At 45.3% G+C, this 20,275-nt stretch overlaps 1 protein-coding gene across 2 annotated transcripts in view; it reads left to right on the top strand.

Moving 5' to 3' along the window:
• The window catches only part of LAMA5 (laminin subunit alpha 5), a 398,257-nt gene that overhangs the window by 124,249 nt on the left and 253,733 nt on the right, over positions 1-20,275 (top strand). For both annotated transcript variants that reach the window (XM_086932859.1, XM_086932860.1), the window contains exons 4-6: positions 2,433-2,551; positions 3,225-3,395; positions 5,845-5,942. In XM_086932859.1, the coding sequence (XP_086788985.1) occupies positions 2,433-2,551; positions 3,225-3,395; positions 5,845-5,942 (388 nt within the window). The remainder of the gene's footprint in view (positions 1-2,432; positions 2,552-3,224; positions 3,396-5,844; positions 5,943-20,275) is intronic.

Below are 20,275 nucleotides of genomic sequence, written 5' to 3' on the forward strand. Positions count from 1 at the left end.
CTTCAAGAAGATCTTATGCTTTGGGAAATTCCCAAAATGTATGACCTTTGCTGAATCAAAATTGACCTTGCTGGCATCACAGAATAGGGGTACCTGATAACTGTGCCCTGACCGCGCTGGCACCGCAGAGCACGCACGCCAAGTCACTGTCCACGTTTGCCGTATTCCGAGTGCATAACGGTTCTGGGCCTTTTATGACGGTGGTTCAGTTTTCTCTTCATTATTCATGCCTTTCCTCGCCAACAAGCAACTTCATTATTCTACAAACCACGGCCACGGTCCAACAGCTCTCATGTGTTTAACTTCTGATGTTATAACATGCACTTTTCGTCGTCTCTGAGCCCTATTTAATGATCAGTCCTGTTCCTGCCCCAGCCCTATTTCTGCTCATTTTAAAACATGCACCACACACTTTTTCCGCACTCTACTTCATGTTCTTATTGGCATGGAACAATGCACCTAGCACGCTCCTCTTGACTGAGCACGGATTCAGCAATAATGCTATCGAATTAGCATGGGGTTTAAACAGGGAACGATGTCTGCTATGTGATCTTAACACGAGACTAAATAGCTCTTTTACTGTGTTTTTTATTGTAACGAGCATTATTTTATTGTAAGTTTTAATAAACTGTAGTTACAATCAATATGCATTCACTTTCGGTCCTTGCGGCTCAAGCATGTCGATGGGTCTCATATTCTGAAGATATGGACCCACAATCTCTGCTTATACCTTGGTTAAGAGCCGAAATCTCTCGGATTTGCGATCAGTAGGGTATGATGGAAAGGATTTTCCAAGGGCAGTTGGACTTGTTTACAAAAATGGTATGTGTGCGCATAATACTGTTGAAAAGTACAGACCCACTCAGGTATTCGGCCCCAACAAAAAAGAAAGAGGAGCGACTTTGGTTGGGGGGTGGGGGGTTAATACCAAACGCTGTGTACATGGAAACGAGTGGCGGGAGAGGAAAATAAATTCCAGGAAGCAATCCGCTCTTCAGCTTTCCTGTCGGGTTTTGTAAACGGACGCTTAAATTGTGGAGCGTGAGCAACCGGTTTGCGTGATCAAGATGGAAAAAAAAACCACAATCCTAATTCCTGGCCCCCGGTGCCTATAGCAACGGACATCCGTCTCCTTGGAAACTAATCTCGTGGTATTCGAACAATGCACCGGGGGCCTTTAATCTGCCGAACACTGGAAATCTGTATTCGAGGCTGCTTCTGCTTCTCCCTCACCGTCAGGAACTCGAACCGACCTAAAAAACACGCAGTTTCCCAGAACACGGGGGCGGGGGCTTATTCTAAATCCAAACAAGCACTCTTCAGCGTTTTGCGCCGGCCTGCGACCAGGAAGTCAGGCAGGCCGGGCGGGACAACCGGAAGTAGGAGGGCGGGAGCCTACCCCGCCTCCCACGGAAGAGCCGCGATTGTTTGGAGCACCGGAGCAGGCAGGAGCCTACCCTGCGCCCCGGTGCCGAAGAAGAGTCTTGCTGCCGGTGGGAGCCGCTGCACTGAGGAAGCCGGTGAGTGGGGCTTCGCCTTGTGTGGGGGGGGGGGGGCATCTGTGTGCGCGCGCGCACGCGGCGGCGGGCTGTGTATGTGTGTGAGCGTGCATGTGTGTGTGTATGTGTCCTGGAGTCTGTGTGTATGCGTGTGTGTAAGGGGGGGGGGGTTGCCTGTCTGGGTGCCTGCGTGTCTGTGTAAGTGTAAATGCGTGTGCGTGTGTGTGGAGCCGAGAGGAGAGGGGCTGGTGTGTGTGGAGGGGTCTCTGTGTATGCGTGTAGGTGACGGGGGTGTGCCTGTGTATGCGTGTGTATGTGCGCATGCGTGAGTGCTGTGTATGCGTGTGGCTGTGATGTGCGCATGCGTGAATGTTGACGCGCGTGCACGCAGCTCAATCCACCCGCTCGTCACAGTTTTGTGTCCCTCATTCCCCCGTGTCAGACGACTATAAGTCTCCGACCCTGGACGCATCCTTCGGATGCGAATTCCAGGGCGAGACCTAAAAAGTGGATGACGTCATTAATGGTGAATTCCCAGCGTTTAGCAATAGGCGGTGAGCAAAGGCACACTACTGCCAACAGAAGCAGATCGTCATGTAGCAACTTGAATCATATGCGTTCCCTTGTATGTTACGTCATGATAGAATACTTTTGGACACAACATCTTGTTTTGAAAAATTGTATTGCTGCTTGCATTGACCAACAGGGGTCATAAGCAACTGCCACCATCTGTGCCTCGCAGGACAGAAGCGGTAAAGTGCGGACTCCCACTAACTTTTTTGCACCTCACGCAGACTCCTCTATATCCCATTCAGGCTCTGACTATCAACAAATTTGTTCTGCCTCTGTGCCATCTTCTGCTATGGAACTTTTTGACACCAGAATTTGGATTTGCCCATTCAATTTATCTTACACTGCTTTTTCTTTTCGTAGCATCGAAGAGGGACTGCATCGAGAGGTTCGGCGTGCGCACCATCGAGCGCATCACCAGGGACGATGATGCCTTCTGCACCACCGAGTACTCCAGGATTGTACCTCTGGAGAACGGAGAGGTGAGACCTCCAGGCACTGTCTAGCAGGTCTCTGTAGAGAAGTAAGAGTTCCCAGCACAGCACTGGATGGCATGCCACCAGGTACAGCTCCCCTTCACCCCAATGTCTGTGCCTGGAGGTGGAGTAGCGCATGGGTGCAGTATCTTTGCATCTTTAAGGGAGTTACAGCACTGCTACATTGGGTTACAAACTATGCACCTTATGTAATTGCACTTATAGAATGCTTACTATCCCTTACAAGGCATTGAAGCGCTTTTTTTTTGGCGAGTAGCATGCTACTCCAGAACCCCAAAAAAGTTAGTGGTGAATTAGTATAGTGAAATATGTGAGGTGACCCGAAGTACTGAACCTCATCATTTTGGTGCCTAGTGGATAATAGAATGTTTGTGGATCCTCCTGATCTCAAGTAACTCAAAATAAAGCCACTCGATTGATAACCACTTCCCAAGGGTTCCACGTCCCACAGGGACCATACTGGTCTTCATATTTGCATGGCACATATTGCCCCATATATTTCCTATCGGATGCATGCTCCAGTGATTCTGGTCAGAAGGGAGGTCAGAGGGCTCCAAATGCTCACGCCGCTGGGAGCCCACCTACCCAATGTCTCTATATTGGTCCTGTGTTACTTGTGGTTTCGTTGTGTTTCATCCCACCATCTTTCTTCTGGCAGATCGTGGTGTCTCTGGTTAACGGGCGCCCCGGAGCCTCCAACTTCTCCTACTCCCCCCTCCTGAGGGACTTCACCAAAGCCACCAACATCCGGCTGCGCTTCATGCGGACCAACACCCTGCTGGGCCATCTGATGGGCAAGGCGCTGAGGGACCCCACGGTGACGCGGCGGGTGAGTAGCCTCTCCCTGGTTTTTGTGGTACTAATATTGCAAATCCTTGAGGGTTTTCTCCGGCTTCCCACCCCAAACATTTGAATTTGGGACCAAGAAGATCTGAGCTTCATTCTGCGCCTCTCACACATGCAGAACCCTAGACATTTCCAATTTGCTGCCTCAGGTGTAAATACGCAGTTGTGTTTGATGTTAAAAGTAAATGTTAAGGCTCTAATGTTGTCCTCGTTAGGACTCTTCCAGCCCTTCCTACTGGACATCACAGGACGTGGGTCCCTAGCTTGCAGGAGTCCTAGGCTGTGAAGTGAACTCCCTTACCACACCTGCAGTCTGCCTGATCAACTGGGCTTCAGGAAAGCCATAAAAACTGTTTTTCTCTTATTTTTTTCGTTTTCTCCTCTTTTTGGTCCTCTTAATTTGTGATTAGTTTTTTAAGTTTCCACCTTCTGCTAGCATTTGTATGCCTCTTAAATTGAACACCATACTTTAGAAAGAATCTAATTTTTTTTGTTGGGGTCAGTCGGCATCTCCTTAGCTTTTTGTACTCATCCCACTGACAGTTCTTGAGTAATTAACTTACACGTTTGGCAGTGCAGGCATAGAACCGGACCCATTTTTTTTTACTTCTTTCATTTTGTTTATTTTGCTTGGCTCTCAATTACCCTCCGACATTCCCTGCAGTGTAATGTAAATTAATAAATATGACAAAGAAACAAAAATAAAAGTGATCCCCACACTGCTGTTTCTGCAGTGCCTGCCACAACCAAATATTTGTTGGATTGGGCCTGAGCAAAGAGATGGGTCTACAGCAGGGATCTCCAGTCGGTCCTGGAGGGCGGGATCCATGCCAGATTTTTAGCCTATCCCCATTTAGATGCATGTAGTTTTCTTAAAATCTGGCATGGATCTGGCCCTCCAGGACCGACTTTGGAGAACTCTGGTCTCCAGCATTCACAGTGAGGTTAAGAGTGAGGGGTAGACACCACCTCTGAGGAGCCTCAATCAGTGGGCAGAATCCTGCTTTTAGCTGAAACATATTGCTTGGTATTTCTTCTAAGGCAGTGCTTTAAATGAGCCGGTACTGCCTGGTGCTGAGTACCTGCACTTCATTAATTTGAAAGGCAGAGTACCTGCACTTCTCAGCACTGCTGCAATACATTTAATGGGAGAATATCAACACTTCTCAGGAGCCATCAGGCAGTTTAAAGGGCACCTGCACTTCTGTCTTCCCTTTTAAAGTACTATTCTAAGGTAAACCGAGTCTGCAGGGCTCAGATGTTTATTTATAACCAAAAAGGAGCTACAGACCTTAAAAAGCTGTCATGAAGCTGTGAGGCAGAAATACTTTGAGTGTAAGGGCGTGTCTGGTGAGGGTCTGTCCGATGGGTACCACGATGCGTGGTCTTTCGAATACTTTTAGGTACCACGCTTCAAAACATAACCAATGTAAATATTGCAAATAAACCGCGTCCCTCTACGGGACCCTTATTGTTACCTGGACATCTCATATATTTGATTTGAAGACCTCACTAGAATGAAATGATGTAAGTCACCAGGGAGACTCTGCAAGAAGAAAGTGTTGCGGTGGTGTGAGAAGTTGATGTCCAGCTCGGCGACCAGCATACTCTATTGGAAAGAGAGGCGTTGGCTGTCGCGGGATGGCGGTCTGCCAGCTGTACCAAGCCAGAGGGACATGACAAGACTTGGAGAGATGGAATAGGTAGAGAATTGTGCCAACTTCAAACACAGTGCCGCATTATAAGAGAGGCTATGGTACTGACCAACTTTAGATAATTATAACTAATGTTTACTTTTCTACCAATCAGAATCCCCCTGCCTTTGTGGCATCCTTCATGCTGTCCATCCCAGCTCACTGGTCCAGCGTCTAGATCAGTGACCTCCAGTGGAGAAGGGATGCAGATTCTAAAATCCATATAAATCAGACCTCAGGTAAACGACAGACATACAGAGACGCCCCGAAGAGACACCTCTTTTAGCCGTCATCCGTGTGCGTCTACCACAGAGCTCCAGCGGAGTGACCAGGCCACACCGGGGTGATGTCCTCTTTAGATCGAGTGTCTGGGGCAAAATATGATGACAGTACTTGAGCATCAATCAGAATTATCTGTGTGAGGGTTCTGTGAGGATCATCACAGGGAGGGGACATGATGCAGGTGGTTCTTTCATGTTGTTGAGACAAGTTTGGTTTCACATCCATATAGCGCTTGGTAAGTCGCAAGGACGAGAAATACACACAACACTGAAAACCTTCCTATTGTATTTGCTAGGTGCAAATGCGAATGTTTTACTGGCGAGAGTTGGCAACTTAAACAATCTGGCTGCAATGGGACTTTTCCCCCAACCGAAGCTGCAAATGGTGTCTCTACTGATTGGGAGTTTTCTTTACGGTTACCACATAAAACCTATGTGTTTTTTTTTATCATTCCAGTATTATTACAGCATCAAGGACATTAGCATCGGAGGGCGCTGTGTCTGCAATGGGCACGCAGAGGCCTGTGACGCGCGGGACCCCAACAACCCCTACAGGTGAGACCAACCATTGGTGCTTGTTTTTTTGTGTGTTTTCTTGCTAGACAGTGCACCTGTTGCCAGACAAATATGTGAGCATTACTGGAGAGAAGCTTTGGCTCCACCCAATTATTGGGAGGCAGGAGTACATGTTTTGATTGGACAAATGCTGTGTGCTTCCAGAAACAAGCATTTGCAATGCAATAGGTCTCGCAGCATTAAAGTTTGAGTTATTGGCATTGTATATGACAATGGGTTGCATTAAATTTTTAGCAAAGTCTGTATTGGTGTTACTAATAGCAGAAGGATTGGGCCAATCAGTATTATACGTTAATATGGTTTCAAAAGAATGTCTTTGTTGAGGAGATTTGGAAATCAGGTGAGTTTCCCTTGAAGAGGGTAGGACCGGATAGTGGTGGGTAAGGGTGAGGCCCTCAATAACTGGTCGGAAGTCCTCTTTCCCTGCTTTGTTTTTGTGCTTGTGTTTGTGGCCCCTGAGATGCTATATTCTTTTGGATGATGTCACTGAGGTTCAAGACCCTAAAGAGTGAGGCAAAAATCTAACCTCTGTTGATGTACCAAAGTCTAAGAATGTACCATTGAAGTATGGGTGGTGAGCAGAGATGGAGGCTCAGGAGACCAGGCTGAGGGCAGTTGTATCTGAAGGGGAAAGGGACGTCAGGACAGAACTTTCCATGGAGAGAGGCTGGGGTGGGAGCAGAAGCAGGGGTTTTGAGGATTTGATCGACTTTTCTGCCTGTGCCTTGGGTGTTTCCAGTTTGCTCAAGCCTGTATTAGCTTTGCCAATTGCCTTTGGTGGGGCTGCAAAGCATTGAGATGCTGCCCACAATCATCAAAATAAAAATGTATAACAAAATGCCCACACAATGGCTGTGCAGTTATTCCACTGTCAAAAGCATGCATCAGAATGTATGCGCACTTCGCTGACATTACATAGGTGTGTTTTGCTCCAGTTTTCTTTTTTTTCCAATTCAGTTTGGAAGACGGCAAATAGAAAAATAAATATTTTTTAGCACAAAAGCTCCAATTAAAATAAATAAATAAAAAAGCTGGTGTGAGGTAGAGCGGTCGTAATGTAGGAGCGGGTGGGAAACGGAAACAAGTCAGCCCAGCACCATGTGACTCTGGGCAATAAATTGCGTAATATTCCTGACGGCCCCCAACGCCGGGATGCCTCCGGGTAACTGTTCGTGCTTTACAAATACTGGATTTACAACCCCCCTTGACTGTCTTCAGCTTGGGGACAGGGGAGAAGGGAAAAGTATGTAAAAGGAAGATGTGGAAAGACCGCGAAGAGAAGGTTAGGTGTGGTAAGGGGCAAAGAGAAGGTGGGGTGAGGGGAAAGTAGAACAGAAAAGGGAGAACACTGAAGGAGCAGAAAGGTGGAACACGGATACAAGCACTGTGGAGAGAGAGGAAAAAAACAAACGAGAAACCACACAAACCCGGGAGGAGCACATGAGACAGGAGGGATAGAGAAAGAAGAGGTTGAAATGGAGAAGAAGAGAAGACAACTGGGCAAAGAATGGGATGAGAGGAAGAGCGTGACTGAGTGACGCTGTGTGCACACGCCTAGGTGCCTTGAAGCGAGCAGCAGCGCAGTGCCTGGTGACTCTCCTTGATGGCGGCAGTGTGTTTGTAAGCTGGCAGGGCACACTGCACTTAATTACTACCTCTAGGCGCGGTCTAGTGTGTGTTGCGGCTTCCAATGCACACTGAGGTAGTGACGCTTTGTGCAGCGCCGAGAGTGCATCTGCCATTACTGCAAGGCGCTGTCCATACCACGGGGCCTGCGTGAGGGTGCTACGAAGGCAGAACTGTCACTGATGTCAGCACAGCGCTCTCTGCTGCTGCCAGGCACTTTATCGCACATGACCTCCACTCTTCTTCTCTCCAAAAGTCATCCTATGTTCTTTAAACCCTAAGACACAATGGATCCATCCTCGCACACAGCAAGAGTTGACCAGTGTGAGGGCCTACCCAGAGGGTGCCTCCACCTTAGAGTATGGATCTGTGGTGTGCCACAACCAGAGAACAAGCAGAAAATGCAGCACCCCCTCACTCCATATGCACAACCCTTGCCCCATCAGGATGTGCCCTAGTGACACACAGCAGGGGCGTAAAGTATGTAATTTGCTGTGTAATGAAAGTAAAAATGCACAAGATTATGCAATTTACACAGGGAGCATAACTAGCATTTTGCGCCTTTTTCCAGAGGGTGCATTTTGCGCTATTAGTACAGCAGTGAATGTAACAGCTTCTCGTACTTGTTAAGTTTGTGCTCCTGAGGTAGGATTTGATCGAATTACTCCCAACTATGCAACCAGACATAACCACTTTAGTAAATTTCGTATCTAAAGATGAACACAAAATTACTCTGCTTAACACTTAAGGCGGGTCTAATAACAGGACCTGTACACCAACACCTAGAACCAATCAAGATAAGCATAATGAATAAAAGAAAACCGACTAGCCTCCGACATACCTACAACAGAAATACACCCCTAAATCTACCAAAGAGGGCACATGCAAAGGCAGGCTACCCCATACAAGACCAAAATGGGCATCACACCAAAGCCAAGCACCCTTGAAAAACAGTCAAGCTACAAATCTCCCACACGTCAAGTCCATCTGAAACGCCTTCACCCACCCGCATTCATACCGCCTGCCAACCCTCCATTGCAGGGTGCAGATGCTGGTAGACCTCGTTTTCCTCTCTAAACAGCACCAGGAAGTAGCACATTTGACAAGCACAAACCAAACGTACCAACTCCAAAGAGTCGTTTAGCAAGAGAGCCTACCTAGAGCAAAGACATGCAGAAGAGATGGGGAGGACCGCAGTACGTACGTAGGTGCATTTTTACTTAATTTTTTTTTAGAGGCAAAATCTCACAGGACACTTTCAGCATGTTGGCACTTTGAGCCATTAGTGTTCTAGATTTTAAATACGGACCTCCGATTCACTTGATAAGAGCGGCTGGTCTTTTCAGCTTAAGAGAGGAAAATCGATTTACTCTTAAACTTGCACCACACACAGCTCACCGACTTAGTAAAATAAGGTGATCGCATGCAGACAAACAGGGTTCAGAAAGTAGTTTGACCCAGTATCTTAAATTAAGACGGCAGAAGGATAGGGGTTTGGTTAGACCTGGTAACTGCTACCAGAGCTCAAATAGAAACTTAAAATCAGAGTTTACCTGCCAATCCGGTGTGGGCGGCAAGGGAGATAGAGCGATCTAAAGTAATTTGAGGTACACATACACAGGCTAGGAAAATAGGTATTTTATACCACAATTCTGAAATGCACCGACTGCAGAAACGATGGTGTAAATGGCTAAAGCATAGAGGCTGTGGCGATAATATTAAGACGAGTAAAATGAAGTAGTAAGTTCTGCTACAAAATCTAAGAAGTCTGAGCCGAGTCAGAGTTAACTATACATGTGACTGACCCTACCCCAGCCTCACTAACCCGTGCGAGAGAACCAACCCGCTTGACTCGTTAGGACCCAGGCAGTACAGGGGCTAGACCCGCGGAGCAGCCGACAGAGTGCGGTTTGGCGCTATGGAACGGCCTCGACCCCGTACCTACCAGGGACATTTGCTTAGAGAGTTAACTATACATGTGACTGACCCTACCCCAGCCTCACTAACCCGTGCGAGAGAACCAACCCGCTTGACTCGTTAGGACCCAGGCAGTACAGGGGCTAGACCCGCGGAGCAGCCGACAGAGTGCGGTTTGGCGCTATGGAACGGCCTCGACCCCGTACCTACCAGGGACATTTGCTTAGCGGACCTTCCATGATAGACGCCATATTGCAGTGGTTCCCAAACTTTTTTGACCCGTGGCTCCCTTGACCTAATCGGCAGTTGGCCGTGGCTCCCCACCGTTTATTTTTTTTACCAGTGGGCGGGATGTAAGCCCGACCTCGGGAGTACTTCCTGTTGTCTTCCGTAAAGTAATTGGGACGCAATGAAGGTATTATAATGATATTAGTAACAAAATATGCATGGAGGCGCCCTGGGACATGGTGGCCCCTGGATCAGCCACACTCCGTTTACCCGTCACTAGTTTCACCAGGGAGTGACAAACTCGCCCTGCTTGGGGGCCTTTTTCTCAGAGAAAACCAATTTTTTCTGCATGTGTTCGGGAGCCACCACCTCCTCCCAGGCCTCAAAACTGACCTCAAAGTTCGCCTCCTTCAAAGACACTTCCAAATGTAACTCACGCCCTCTCTATTATCTTAAGGAAGACCTTCCAGTACAGAAAATTATTTTCTCCATGACTATGGAAGTGCCTTCCCAATGTGTTCTTGTGCTCGAGTGTCTGCCATTTATTGCAGTATTATACCTCTACTTGTAGTTTGTACGTTTTTACAACTTGCACACATGTCACTTTTCCCCCCTGTAATGTACTTTTTGCTACCTCTTGTATTTTGTTTGCTCATATTACTGCCTCATGCAACTTAACTTTTGCAATTTGGTCACTTGTAATTTTCTCATGTATCATTACTGTTCCTATTGTGAAGCGCTCTGCCATCTTTGGGCATTCCACGTAGGCCCACAAGTGCCTGACCTGTGCAGCACTTTCACGATAGCCATGTGAGGTTAAATTACATATAATGAGGCCCTGATTTTGAGCAGGGTGGCATAGGGTGGGGCACTTAATGCACCTGCAAATACTGGAAGATGAGGATCGGGTATTTACTGGAAGTGGTAAATACCTCCAAATTCTGAGCTCCACTCCATGAAGGTAGCATTAAAGCACCAGACTGTTGTTTTTCCTTTTTACCCGGAGTTTTTGCAAATACATTTTTTTAAACCCATCAGTGAAAAACTGCATGGGTGCAGTCATGCCTGCAAAATACAGAAGTTTCATTTGTGTGTGCTTTGCTTTGTTCCCACCTGTCCTGGTTAATTCCGGACTATTTAACACCCCCCCGCCCCCAGCTGCCACTGTGCGCCCCCTATAATGTACCTTTTGCTACCTCTTGTATTTTGTTTGCTCATATTACTGCCTCATGTAACTTAACGTTTGGTTTTGTAATTTGGTCACTTGTAATTTTCACATTTATCATTACTGTTCCTATTGTGAAAGCGCTCTGACACCTTCGGGCTTCCCACGTAGAACTCCCTTCACACTATCTCTCACTGCAAAGCCGAGAACACACGGGTACAAGGAAGCTGGAAAAAGACTTTGAAAAGCCACGGTTCTGATCATTTGGCTCGCTTCTAAAGCTTGGCATGAATCTCACGTTACCCGCAAAATCGAAGGGCTTTCAAGCGGAGCTCAGTGAAATCGCGCGCCACTGCACTTGCTACTGTTCAAACGATTGAAAAATTAAAAAGCATTGTGATGAGACATTCCTACATTCGTCTGCGACACTTACTTACCGATTTGAACAGGGTCAGGCGAGGCAAGGCACGGCAGGGCAGGGCAGGGCACAACACACGGGTAAAAGGAAGATAAGCTGGAAAAATACTTTGAAAAGCCACTGTTCTGATCATCTGCATCTGACTTCCTGCATGGCTGCGCGGCGCCCCTGGCTGTTCATCACGGCGCACCAGGGCGCCGCGGCGCACACTTTGGGAACCACAGCCATATTGGGACAGAATAACAACACCACCAGCGACGTCACGTGGCACGTTTTCTGTCGGGCGAAGTGATGACGTGGACTGTGGCGCGCGAGGAGAGGGGATGCATAAACTGGTGTCCTGCGAGATGAGGGGAAAGACCGGACTGGCGGTAAGTGGGATGGGGGGCGGTGCGCTTGTGTGTGCGAGCGTGTGTGTGTGTGCAACGGAGGAGCGTGTGTGTGTGCGCGACGGGGGTCTCTGTATGTGTGCGTGCGTGTATGTGTGCTTGTGTGTGTGTGTCTGTGTGTGCGCATGCGTGCAGAGGGTGCCTGTGTATGTATGCTTCCCAGGAGACAGACACGGCGAGCGCGTTCGCGCGCGCGCGGCCGGCGGAAAAGGCAAAGCGCGCGACCCAGACTGTCTCCTGGGAAGCATGCTCCCTGACATAAGATCTCGGCGAGTACAGCGCTGACGCGCTGTATCGCTACGAGACCTAAAAAGTGCTCGCCTCCACACAGCTGCGATCAGTTTATTTATCCAGGTGCCTGAAATTAAACTTTCAGGGGCCGAAACATGGACATGGCAATGCTATTAAATTGTGTTAGATAACTAGATAATTTATGGAGTTGTTTCCGTGGAAGGAGCACAAATGAGAGGAGGGTGATGATTAACCTACATGGATTTTTAGGTCTGGCTTGACAGTGCAACTTTCAACTTTCACCAATATGATTATACAGTTCTTTGCATCCACACACATACATATTCATCCCCATGAGATTTATTTGTAATGCTTGAATGAATGAATGAATAAAATATTTAATAAAGCGCGCGATGGCCAAGCGGCTTCCTGGCGCTGGGGACCTGATCAAGAACTCGGCAGAGGGGAACCCAGGGAAGATTTAAGAGGGGAATGCCTGTAGGAAGAGGAAGGTTTTGAGGGCTTTGCGAAAGTGGGAGTAGATGGGAATGGAGCGAATAGAGAGAGGAAGGCTATTCCAGAACTGGGGGGCAAGGACTGAGAAGCGGGTTCCCCCGGTTCTGGATTTGCGGAAGCGAGGGATGTGGAGAAGAGAGAGAGAGGAAGAGCGGAGGGTGCGGACAGGGGCATGAGAAGAAACAAGAGAGTTGATGAACAAGGGTGCAGAGCGGGAGTGAGCCAAAAATGCAAGACAGGCCAGTTTAAAAAAGGATCTGAGACGAACAGGGAGCCAGTGAAGTGATTTAAGAGCCGGAGTGATATGAGAGGATTTGGGGAGGGAAAGGATGAGACGAGCAGCTTGGTTTTGAATGGCCTGTAGGCGGCGAGATTCGTAAGCAGGTATGCCCACGTACAGGCCATTCCCATAGTCAAGGCGAGAGATGACGAGGGCCATGACTATGGATTTGAGGGCATCAGAGGAGAAGAAGCGGGAGATTTTCCGGATTAAACGGAGGGAAAGAAAGCAGGAGGACACAACAGAACTGATCTGACTGTGCATGGATAAGTCATAACTGACTTTGATGCCAAGAGTGCGGACAGAAGAAGAAGGAACAGGGGGGGGACCAAAAGAAAGGGGCCAGTGTGCGGGGGTCCAGGGGTTAGAAGAGCCACCGGTGAGAACAAGTTCAGTTTTATCTGGATTGAGCTTCAGTTGATTAGCGCACATCCAGTCAGAAATAAAAACTAAAGTGGAACAGAACTTGGGAAGAGAGTCAGGAGAGGAAGAAAGATCGAAGACGAGCTGAAGGTCATCAGCGTAGTTATACACAGAGACCCCCAGCTCAAGAAGAGAAGTGATGAGGGGGTGAATATAGAGATTGAAAAGGAGAGGGGAGAGAGAAGAACCTTGGGGAACTCCACAAGTGACAGGACGGGGAGGAGCGGAAAAACCGGAGAGATGAACTGCCTGGGACCTATCCCGAAGGAAGGACGCCAGCCAGGAAAAGGCCACGCCCCGAATGCCCGCTGCGCTGACACGGTCGAGAAGGATGGCATGGTCGACCGTGTCAAACGCAGCGGACAAGTCGAGAAGGACCAGAGCTTGGGGGAGATTGGAGTCGGCCTTCCCCTTAAGCTCATCCAAGACTGCGAGGACCACCATCTCCGTGGAGTGGCCCGGGCGAAATCCTGCCTGGTGGGATGCAAGGAGGCTGTTCTCCTCAATGTAAGAGGAGAGGCAGGAGGTGACATGAGCCTCGAGGATCTTGCCAAGGTAGGGAAGGAGAGAGATGGGACGGAAATTGGAGGGAAGAGAGGGATCTAAACCAGTTTTCTTTAAAATCGGAAGGACTATGGCAGATTTGAAAGAAGAGGGGACAGATCCAAGAGCCAGAGAGGAGTTAAGGAGGGCAAGAGGAGGTCCAGAGCAAGTGGTGAAGAGGGTTTTAAGGATGCGTGCTGGCGCGCAATCCATGGGGGAACCGGACTTGATTTTGATCAGAAGATTTAGAAATAGTTCAGTGGAAAGAGGAGGGAAGGAAGAGAAAGAAAAGGGAGAAAAGATGGGAAGACAGGTGGGGCGGGGTTGTGACAGTGTGGGAATATTGGCTTTAATCTTAGCGATCTTATCAATAAAGAAATCGTTAAGTGAAGAACAGAGGGACTGTGAGGGAACCGGACTGGGGGTGGAGCGATCAGAGGTGGCAAGATTGTAGACCAGAGAGAAGATTTCACGGGATTTGTTATTCGCGAGAGCTACTCTCTCAGAGAAATAGGCGGTTTTAGCCGCCAGGATCGCATTTTTATATTCAGCAAGGAGTGATTTGTATTTGGCGCGCAGCAAAGGGCAATAGTTCCGTCTCCAGTGGCGCTCCGACCGCCTTACATTGCCATTCAGCATTCTTGTAAAGCCAGAGGTATTGGCATTGCTGTCTGTTGCCTGCTAATCAATCAACATTAAGGGCCTCATTCTGAGTCGTTCATTGTGTTCCAACCCGAGTGTAAACTCTTGCTTACGCAAGGGTCAGAATTACGAGATGGAAGGTATTTCATGTATCCGGTGATTATCAGAAAGGTATCTCTTTCAAAATATGGCCCTTGGTTTCTCTACCTGTATGAAGAATTTCTGCACATTTTTGTGCAAAGCAGCAGAAGATACAAGAGTAAAGGTTTCGAACCCAGAACTCGCACTGTAACCGTATTCCCACTATAAAAAAATTAAGATGGGGGCATTTTAAAGTCCTACTGAAGCCCAAGTCCTACTGTGCAGCAACCTACTTCCTCTGTTGTCTTTATGATGTGACAATAGTTAGGCATTTCTCTGACAATCAAATCTTAGAAGTTGTATCCTGCTTTCATTTCTGCCTTGCATGAGAATAGTATCTATACCTTTTCCAATATTATGCACAAATACCTATGTTCTAGTTCCATATGCTGGAGGGACCTGCTCAGTCATCTCAGCAAAAAAGTGATTCCCTCACTCTGGTGTGCAGAATCTCTCACTTTTAATAGCTGCAATTGGATATGATTTGCAAACTTATTTTTGCCAAATCCTGCTTTATATTTATCTTTATATGTAGGATTCTCTTTTGGTAAATTGTGCCACGCTGTGTGATTTGTTTTCCTAGCTCTTGTGCTTTGTGTACGGATTTCCTTTTTATAGACTGTTAAATTGGCAAAGTTAAGCTTGTCTTGGCCGTGGTCTGCAGGCCTTTTGATGCTCTCTGGGTGGCTTCACTCACAAATGTTTTACTTGGGCCTACTGCACATCTGTCTTGTTAATAGAATTCTGCTTAAATTGAAGCCATCAGCATGCAGTTTTCATGGCACGTGTTTGCAGCCTGGGGGATTTTCTTTTAAATAGTGCACTGGGGCTCTGACATTTCCGCGTGGTTCTGTCTAGTGTCGGCCCCTTGTTCTTTGTGTTGTCCCCCCACATGTTAATACAAAAACCTAATTTGAACGTAATATTGTGGTCAGAATATAGCGACTATAGAAAAATTGTGGATAAAAATGACGGATTTAACAATATTGTTTTCTTTACTTTTTTTTACAATAATATGAGAGTTAAAAATTTACTTTACTAATATGATTTTTTTAAATGTTTTTTTGTGTTGTATTATACTTATTTTATTCACCTTATTGTGAAAGTTATTTTTAAGTAATGTTGCAGTAATTTAGGCTTTAGTCGGGTTGTTAAATGTATCTGGTGTTTGGGTATGTCGTTTAAAAAAATTTGTATATTACTTTTAACTCGTTGAATTGACATTTTTATTTATTTGATCATGTTTATTTTTTTTTGTTCTTAAATAGCTCCCCTTCTTTGACTCATATGTATTCTTTATTGTATGTAGGTTCTATAATTATAATTAATTTCGGGTTGTGGTATTTACTGGGAGTTGGATGGGTAGAGTTTTCATTACTTATTAATTATTGTTTTTTATGGGGTTTCCTCTGTAATATAAGTTTAACTGGTTTAGTATAGTCTAATTTTGGGCTGTGGGGTGGGTTACGGATTGGTTGAGTAGTGTTTAAAATATACTTTAAATGATCATATTTTATCTACATTTATATGTTTCTGAATTATTAAAATGTTTGTACATGTGTATCTGTGAGCAAATATTTTATGAATTTTTGGATAGCGTTTATTAGGGTTTCCTGTTTATTATTAAAGTATTGTTGCTGTTACTTGTTAAATATTTTGCTATTTTAATATTTGATATTCTTTTTACATTTTTATACTGTTGGCATTAGGGTTATATTGGGGGTATTGTATTTTGATTCTTAAGTTAAGCTGTATTTTCCTTACTGTGTCAGTCTATCTTGAAAGGAACATTCCAGAAATATACAACACACACACCGACAACTGCACCTTCCCTCGCACCGTCAGCAGCTTCTGTGATAGGTAAACACAGGGCTTTGAGAGGGCTGGATCCCTCAAGGTTTCAGTCAAATTAGTAATTATAAACAAATATTCAAACTCGTTCCTATTGAGCCCTAATTTCATACCCCTAACTTTACTGGCAAGTAACACTGATCGATTTCTGAACAATTCATGGGAAAAAAAATTAAGGTAAACCATATCAGTGATTTTGTTCCTGTTTATATCTCACGTTTTACTTAATCTTGCACCAAAATACCAGTGTTGTGAAACACTAAGGGGGTCATTGCGATGGCGTACAGACTTGAGTCGCCCGCCATCGTAGTGGGGATCGGGACGCCCACCAGGCATGCGGCGGTCCCGCACTCCAAATTAGGATGCGACCGCCACCATTGCGGTTGCATCTTACAATTTAACATTGCGGCGGGTGCTGCTGACTGCAGCACCCGCTGCGATGTTACAAATGCATGTAGTGCATTTCACTGCACTACGTGACAGGCAACACATAGTCCCTGCCACTTAGTGCAGTGAAATGTAGAGGTTACCATGGGTACCCCCTCAGTGCACCAACACATTCATCAAAATTCACACAGAGGCGAAGTGATTCCAAACTTTCTTTGACATATTTTATACTTGGACTCCATCGATCGGTAGCACCCGAATTAAAGATTGTGTTAGCATAACACCACCTTGGAGGCAACCTGGGAACCACGAGACATAGTTTCATCAGCTGGATTTCCCTTAAAACATTTGATTTTTTAACACCTTGGCTGCTCAGGATATTCTTCTGCTGTGCTGGGCCATAATGATAATGGGTGTGGTCATGACGAGCACACGAGCACCGTGCCTCATGACGAGCTGAGCTCGTCATGAGCACCGAAGGAGTTAAAAATTATTTTTAGTAAACCAGCTCCATAGACAATACGTTGATCTGTACAAAAGCATGCACATCTGAGTCATGATGACATTCACACATTGTAGTTTAGAAGAACAGGGGATCTGGAAGGGTGTGAGACATCGTATACAAAGGGATACCTAGCCTGATTTCTGGTAATGGCTCTCACCTGTGGAAAAGAATTACAATTAGGCGATCACTTCACTATGATCGTCCAGAGCCCCTGCTGCCTCTTCATGGCCTTCCAATGTCCCTCTATATACATGCCCCTGTGCCCACACCTTCTCCAATTTCTTGGCACACCTTCTGCTTTTATAGACCATTTTCTCGCCCTCTGACACCAGTCTAAGTTCTTCTTCCACTCCTTGACTGTAGGGAGTGACGCCCCCCCATCACTTGGCAATGTTTTGCTTTGCGACTCACGCTGCTCAATAGTTGAGCCGCACACCCAGTACAGCCAGGCCTCCATCAAATACCCCTCTATGTAGGTTATGGAGTGCCATTCTTGGTATGCTTGCCTGCCATAGCAATTCCCTGGTATGAATCTGCTTAAAAACATTCCCTTAAAATTTTGAACAATTAATTATTCACTTAATATAGATCTTTTATGACGATAATTTTTTCAGTTCATGACTATGCCCATCACAGCCCAGCACTAAACTACTTTGGACTACCCACTCAGTTCATAAACCTTTTAGACCATCGGATTTTCAGAAATACATTATGTTTATTTTTTGTAATTTAATGTCACTTTTTGAATTCTTCGATACATGTTTAATTTTTTTTCTATTTATTTGAATTTATATGGTTCTGCTTCCCTTAAGCATGGTACAACAACATGTTTCACAACTGCTACCACACACATTTAAAACCCCTTCAACCATAAAGGTTATTTAGTAAGTTATTAGGGGTATTCAACAAACCATTTCCTTCCTTTTTAATAAAATGAGTAATCTGAAGATATTCAAAAAAGGACGGTCGCCTTAAAATGTTGGTTCTAGTTATCACCTCTTGCCAACTAATAACCCTATTTTGGACTAACAAGTCTCTCAATTCCCGAAACCCACACAAATCCCATTTTTTAATCTTCGACAAACTTAACGGAAGGCCTATTTTACTGCATTCAAACAAACTTAGATATTGGGAACCATCAGAACCATGTTTTTTAAAAAGCAGCAATAAGCGCGTTGTATATTCTTTCAACGTCTTATACCTCGATTTTTTGGGGAGTTTTGCGGTCTTTAAAAAAATTGGGATTTGAGAGCCTGCTTCTTGAACCATCTTCTCCAAAAAAAATTGTCTCTTGTCTGATACACCCTCAAAAGACCTGCCACTATATCAAAAAAAGCAGCTTCGTAGTATGTTTTTAAGTGGGGTAACGCTAATCCTCCTTGATCTATTGAGAGTTGCACCGCCGGGAGTTTAACTCTAGGAGTTTTATTACCCCAGATAAATCCTCTTAACATTGTTTCTAATTCTTTAAAAAAAGACAGATTCATTTTTAACGGTACATTAGTGAACAAAAATATAAGTAAAGGCAAAACTGACATTTTAACCATTGACACCCTACCAATCACTGTCATAGGTAGCAAGAGCCATTTATCTAACATATGCTTGATTTTATTTTTCATTCTAATGTAATTTAGTTCTGAAAGCATATCATACTCTGCAGTTACAAAAATACCCAGATATCTTATTGGGTCTCTTCTCGCAGCTTGAACTTGCAAGAAATTAGGGAGAAATCCTGTATCTGTATTTAAAGCAAGGACTTCAGTTTTTTTAGCATTTATCTTATATCCCCCAATCTTTTCATAGGTTTTAAACTCTTTCAATAAGTTCTCAACTACCTCCTTTTAGGAGCAAGATAAAGAATAATGTTGTCGTCAAATAGTTTTAGTTTAGACATGCCGATGATGGGGGGCATGATAGCTACATTATCCCTGATCCTTGCCACCAAGGGCTCAATAAAAAAAGTAAAAAGCAAGGGAGATAAGGGGCAGCCCTGCCTGGTGCCCCTATTTACATTGATCCTACCGGCCTGTTGTGCGTTAATTATTACCTGAGCAGAGGCTCCAGAATATATATTATGTAACATCTTAATTATTTGGACCGGGAATCCAAATTGGCAGAGGGAATAAAATAGGGCGTCCCAGTTCACCAAGTCGAATGCCTTTTCAGCATCGACCATTAAAATACAAGCTGGCACCGAATTGGTGTTCAGATAGTCTAGTGCCTGAATTAGATATTCCGTATTTGTGGCCATATAACGTCCTGCAATAAACCCGGTCTGGTCATAATGGATTACTTCCCGAGCTGCCAGAACAAATCTTTCTGCCCATATTTTCATAAACATTTTATAATCGGAGTTCAAAAGGCTGATTGGCCTGTATGAATTTACATCCTTTTTTTTATCTTTTTTTAAAAAGCATATAATTGTCGATTCTTTGAAAACCCCAGGAACGGTACCTCCTAATTTAATATGGTTAAATAATTTTAATAGAGGTTGTTCTAATTCCGCAAGAAATACTTTATAAAATTCTATAGGGTACCCATCCTGGCCACAAGCCTTTGCCCCTGCGGTCGCCTTAACACTTGTACGAATTTCTGAAACAGTTAATTCCCTGTCTATTTGTATCTTCCGAAATTCCGAGATTTTAGGAATCTCTAAATTCGCAAAATACTCATGAATCTTTTCTTCCTCTACCTGGTAGTTTGTGGAGTAGATTCTCTTAAAGTGGTCTAGGAAAATCCCAGAGATCTTCTCATTTTCCACCACTTCGATCCCACTCAGAGGGTCCTGGATTTTCAGTATATGAGAAGACTCCTGTTTTTTTCTTGCAGAGTTGGCTAGTAATTTCCCAACCATCTGACTGTCTTCATAGATTTTTTGCTGGAAAGTTTTTGAGTTATTTATTTCTTCGAGAATAAAAAAATCCCTTAAGCATGCTTTAGCTTGCTCCAAATGGTTTGGTTGAGACTGAAGCTGTAATAGATACTGCTCCTCGACAGTAGATTGTAGTTTAGCTATTTTTAGTTTCCTTTCCTTCGCCTGAGCGCTTGTG

Source organism: Lissotriton vulgaris, chromosome 7 (assembly GCF_964263255.1).
Source record: "Lissotriton vulgaris chromosome 7, aLisVul1.2, whole genome shotgun sequence".
In the NCBI taxonomy this organism is placed as follows: domain Eukaryota; kingdom Metazoa; phylum Chordata; class Amphibia; order Caudata; family Salamandridae; genus Lissotriton; species Lissotriton vulgaris.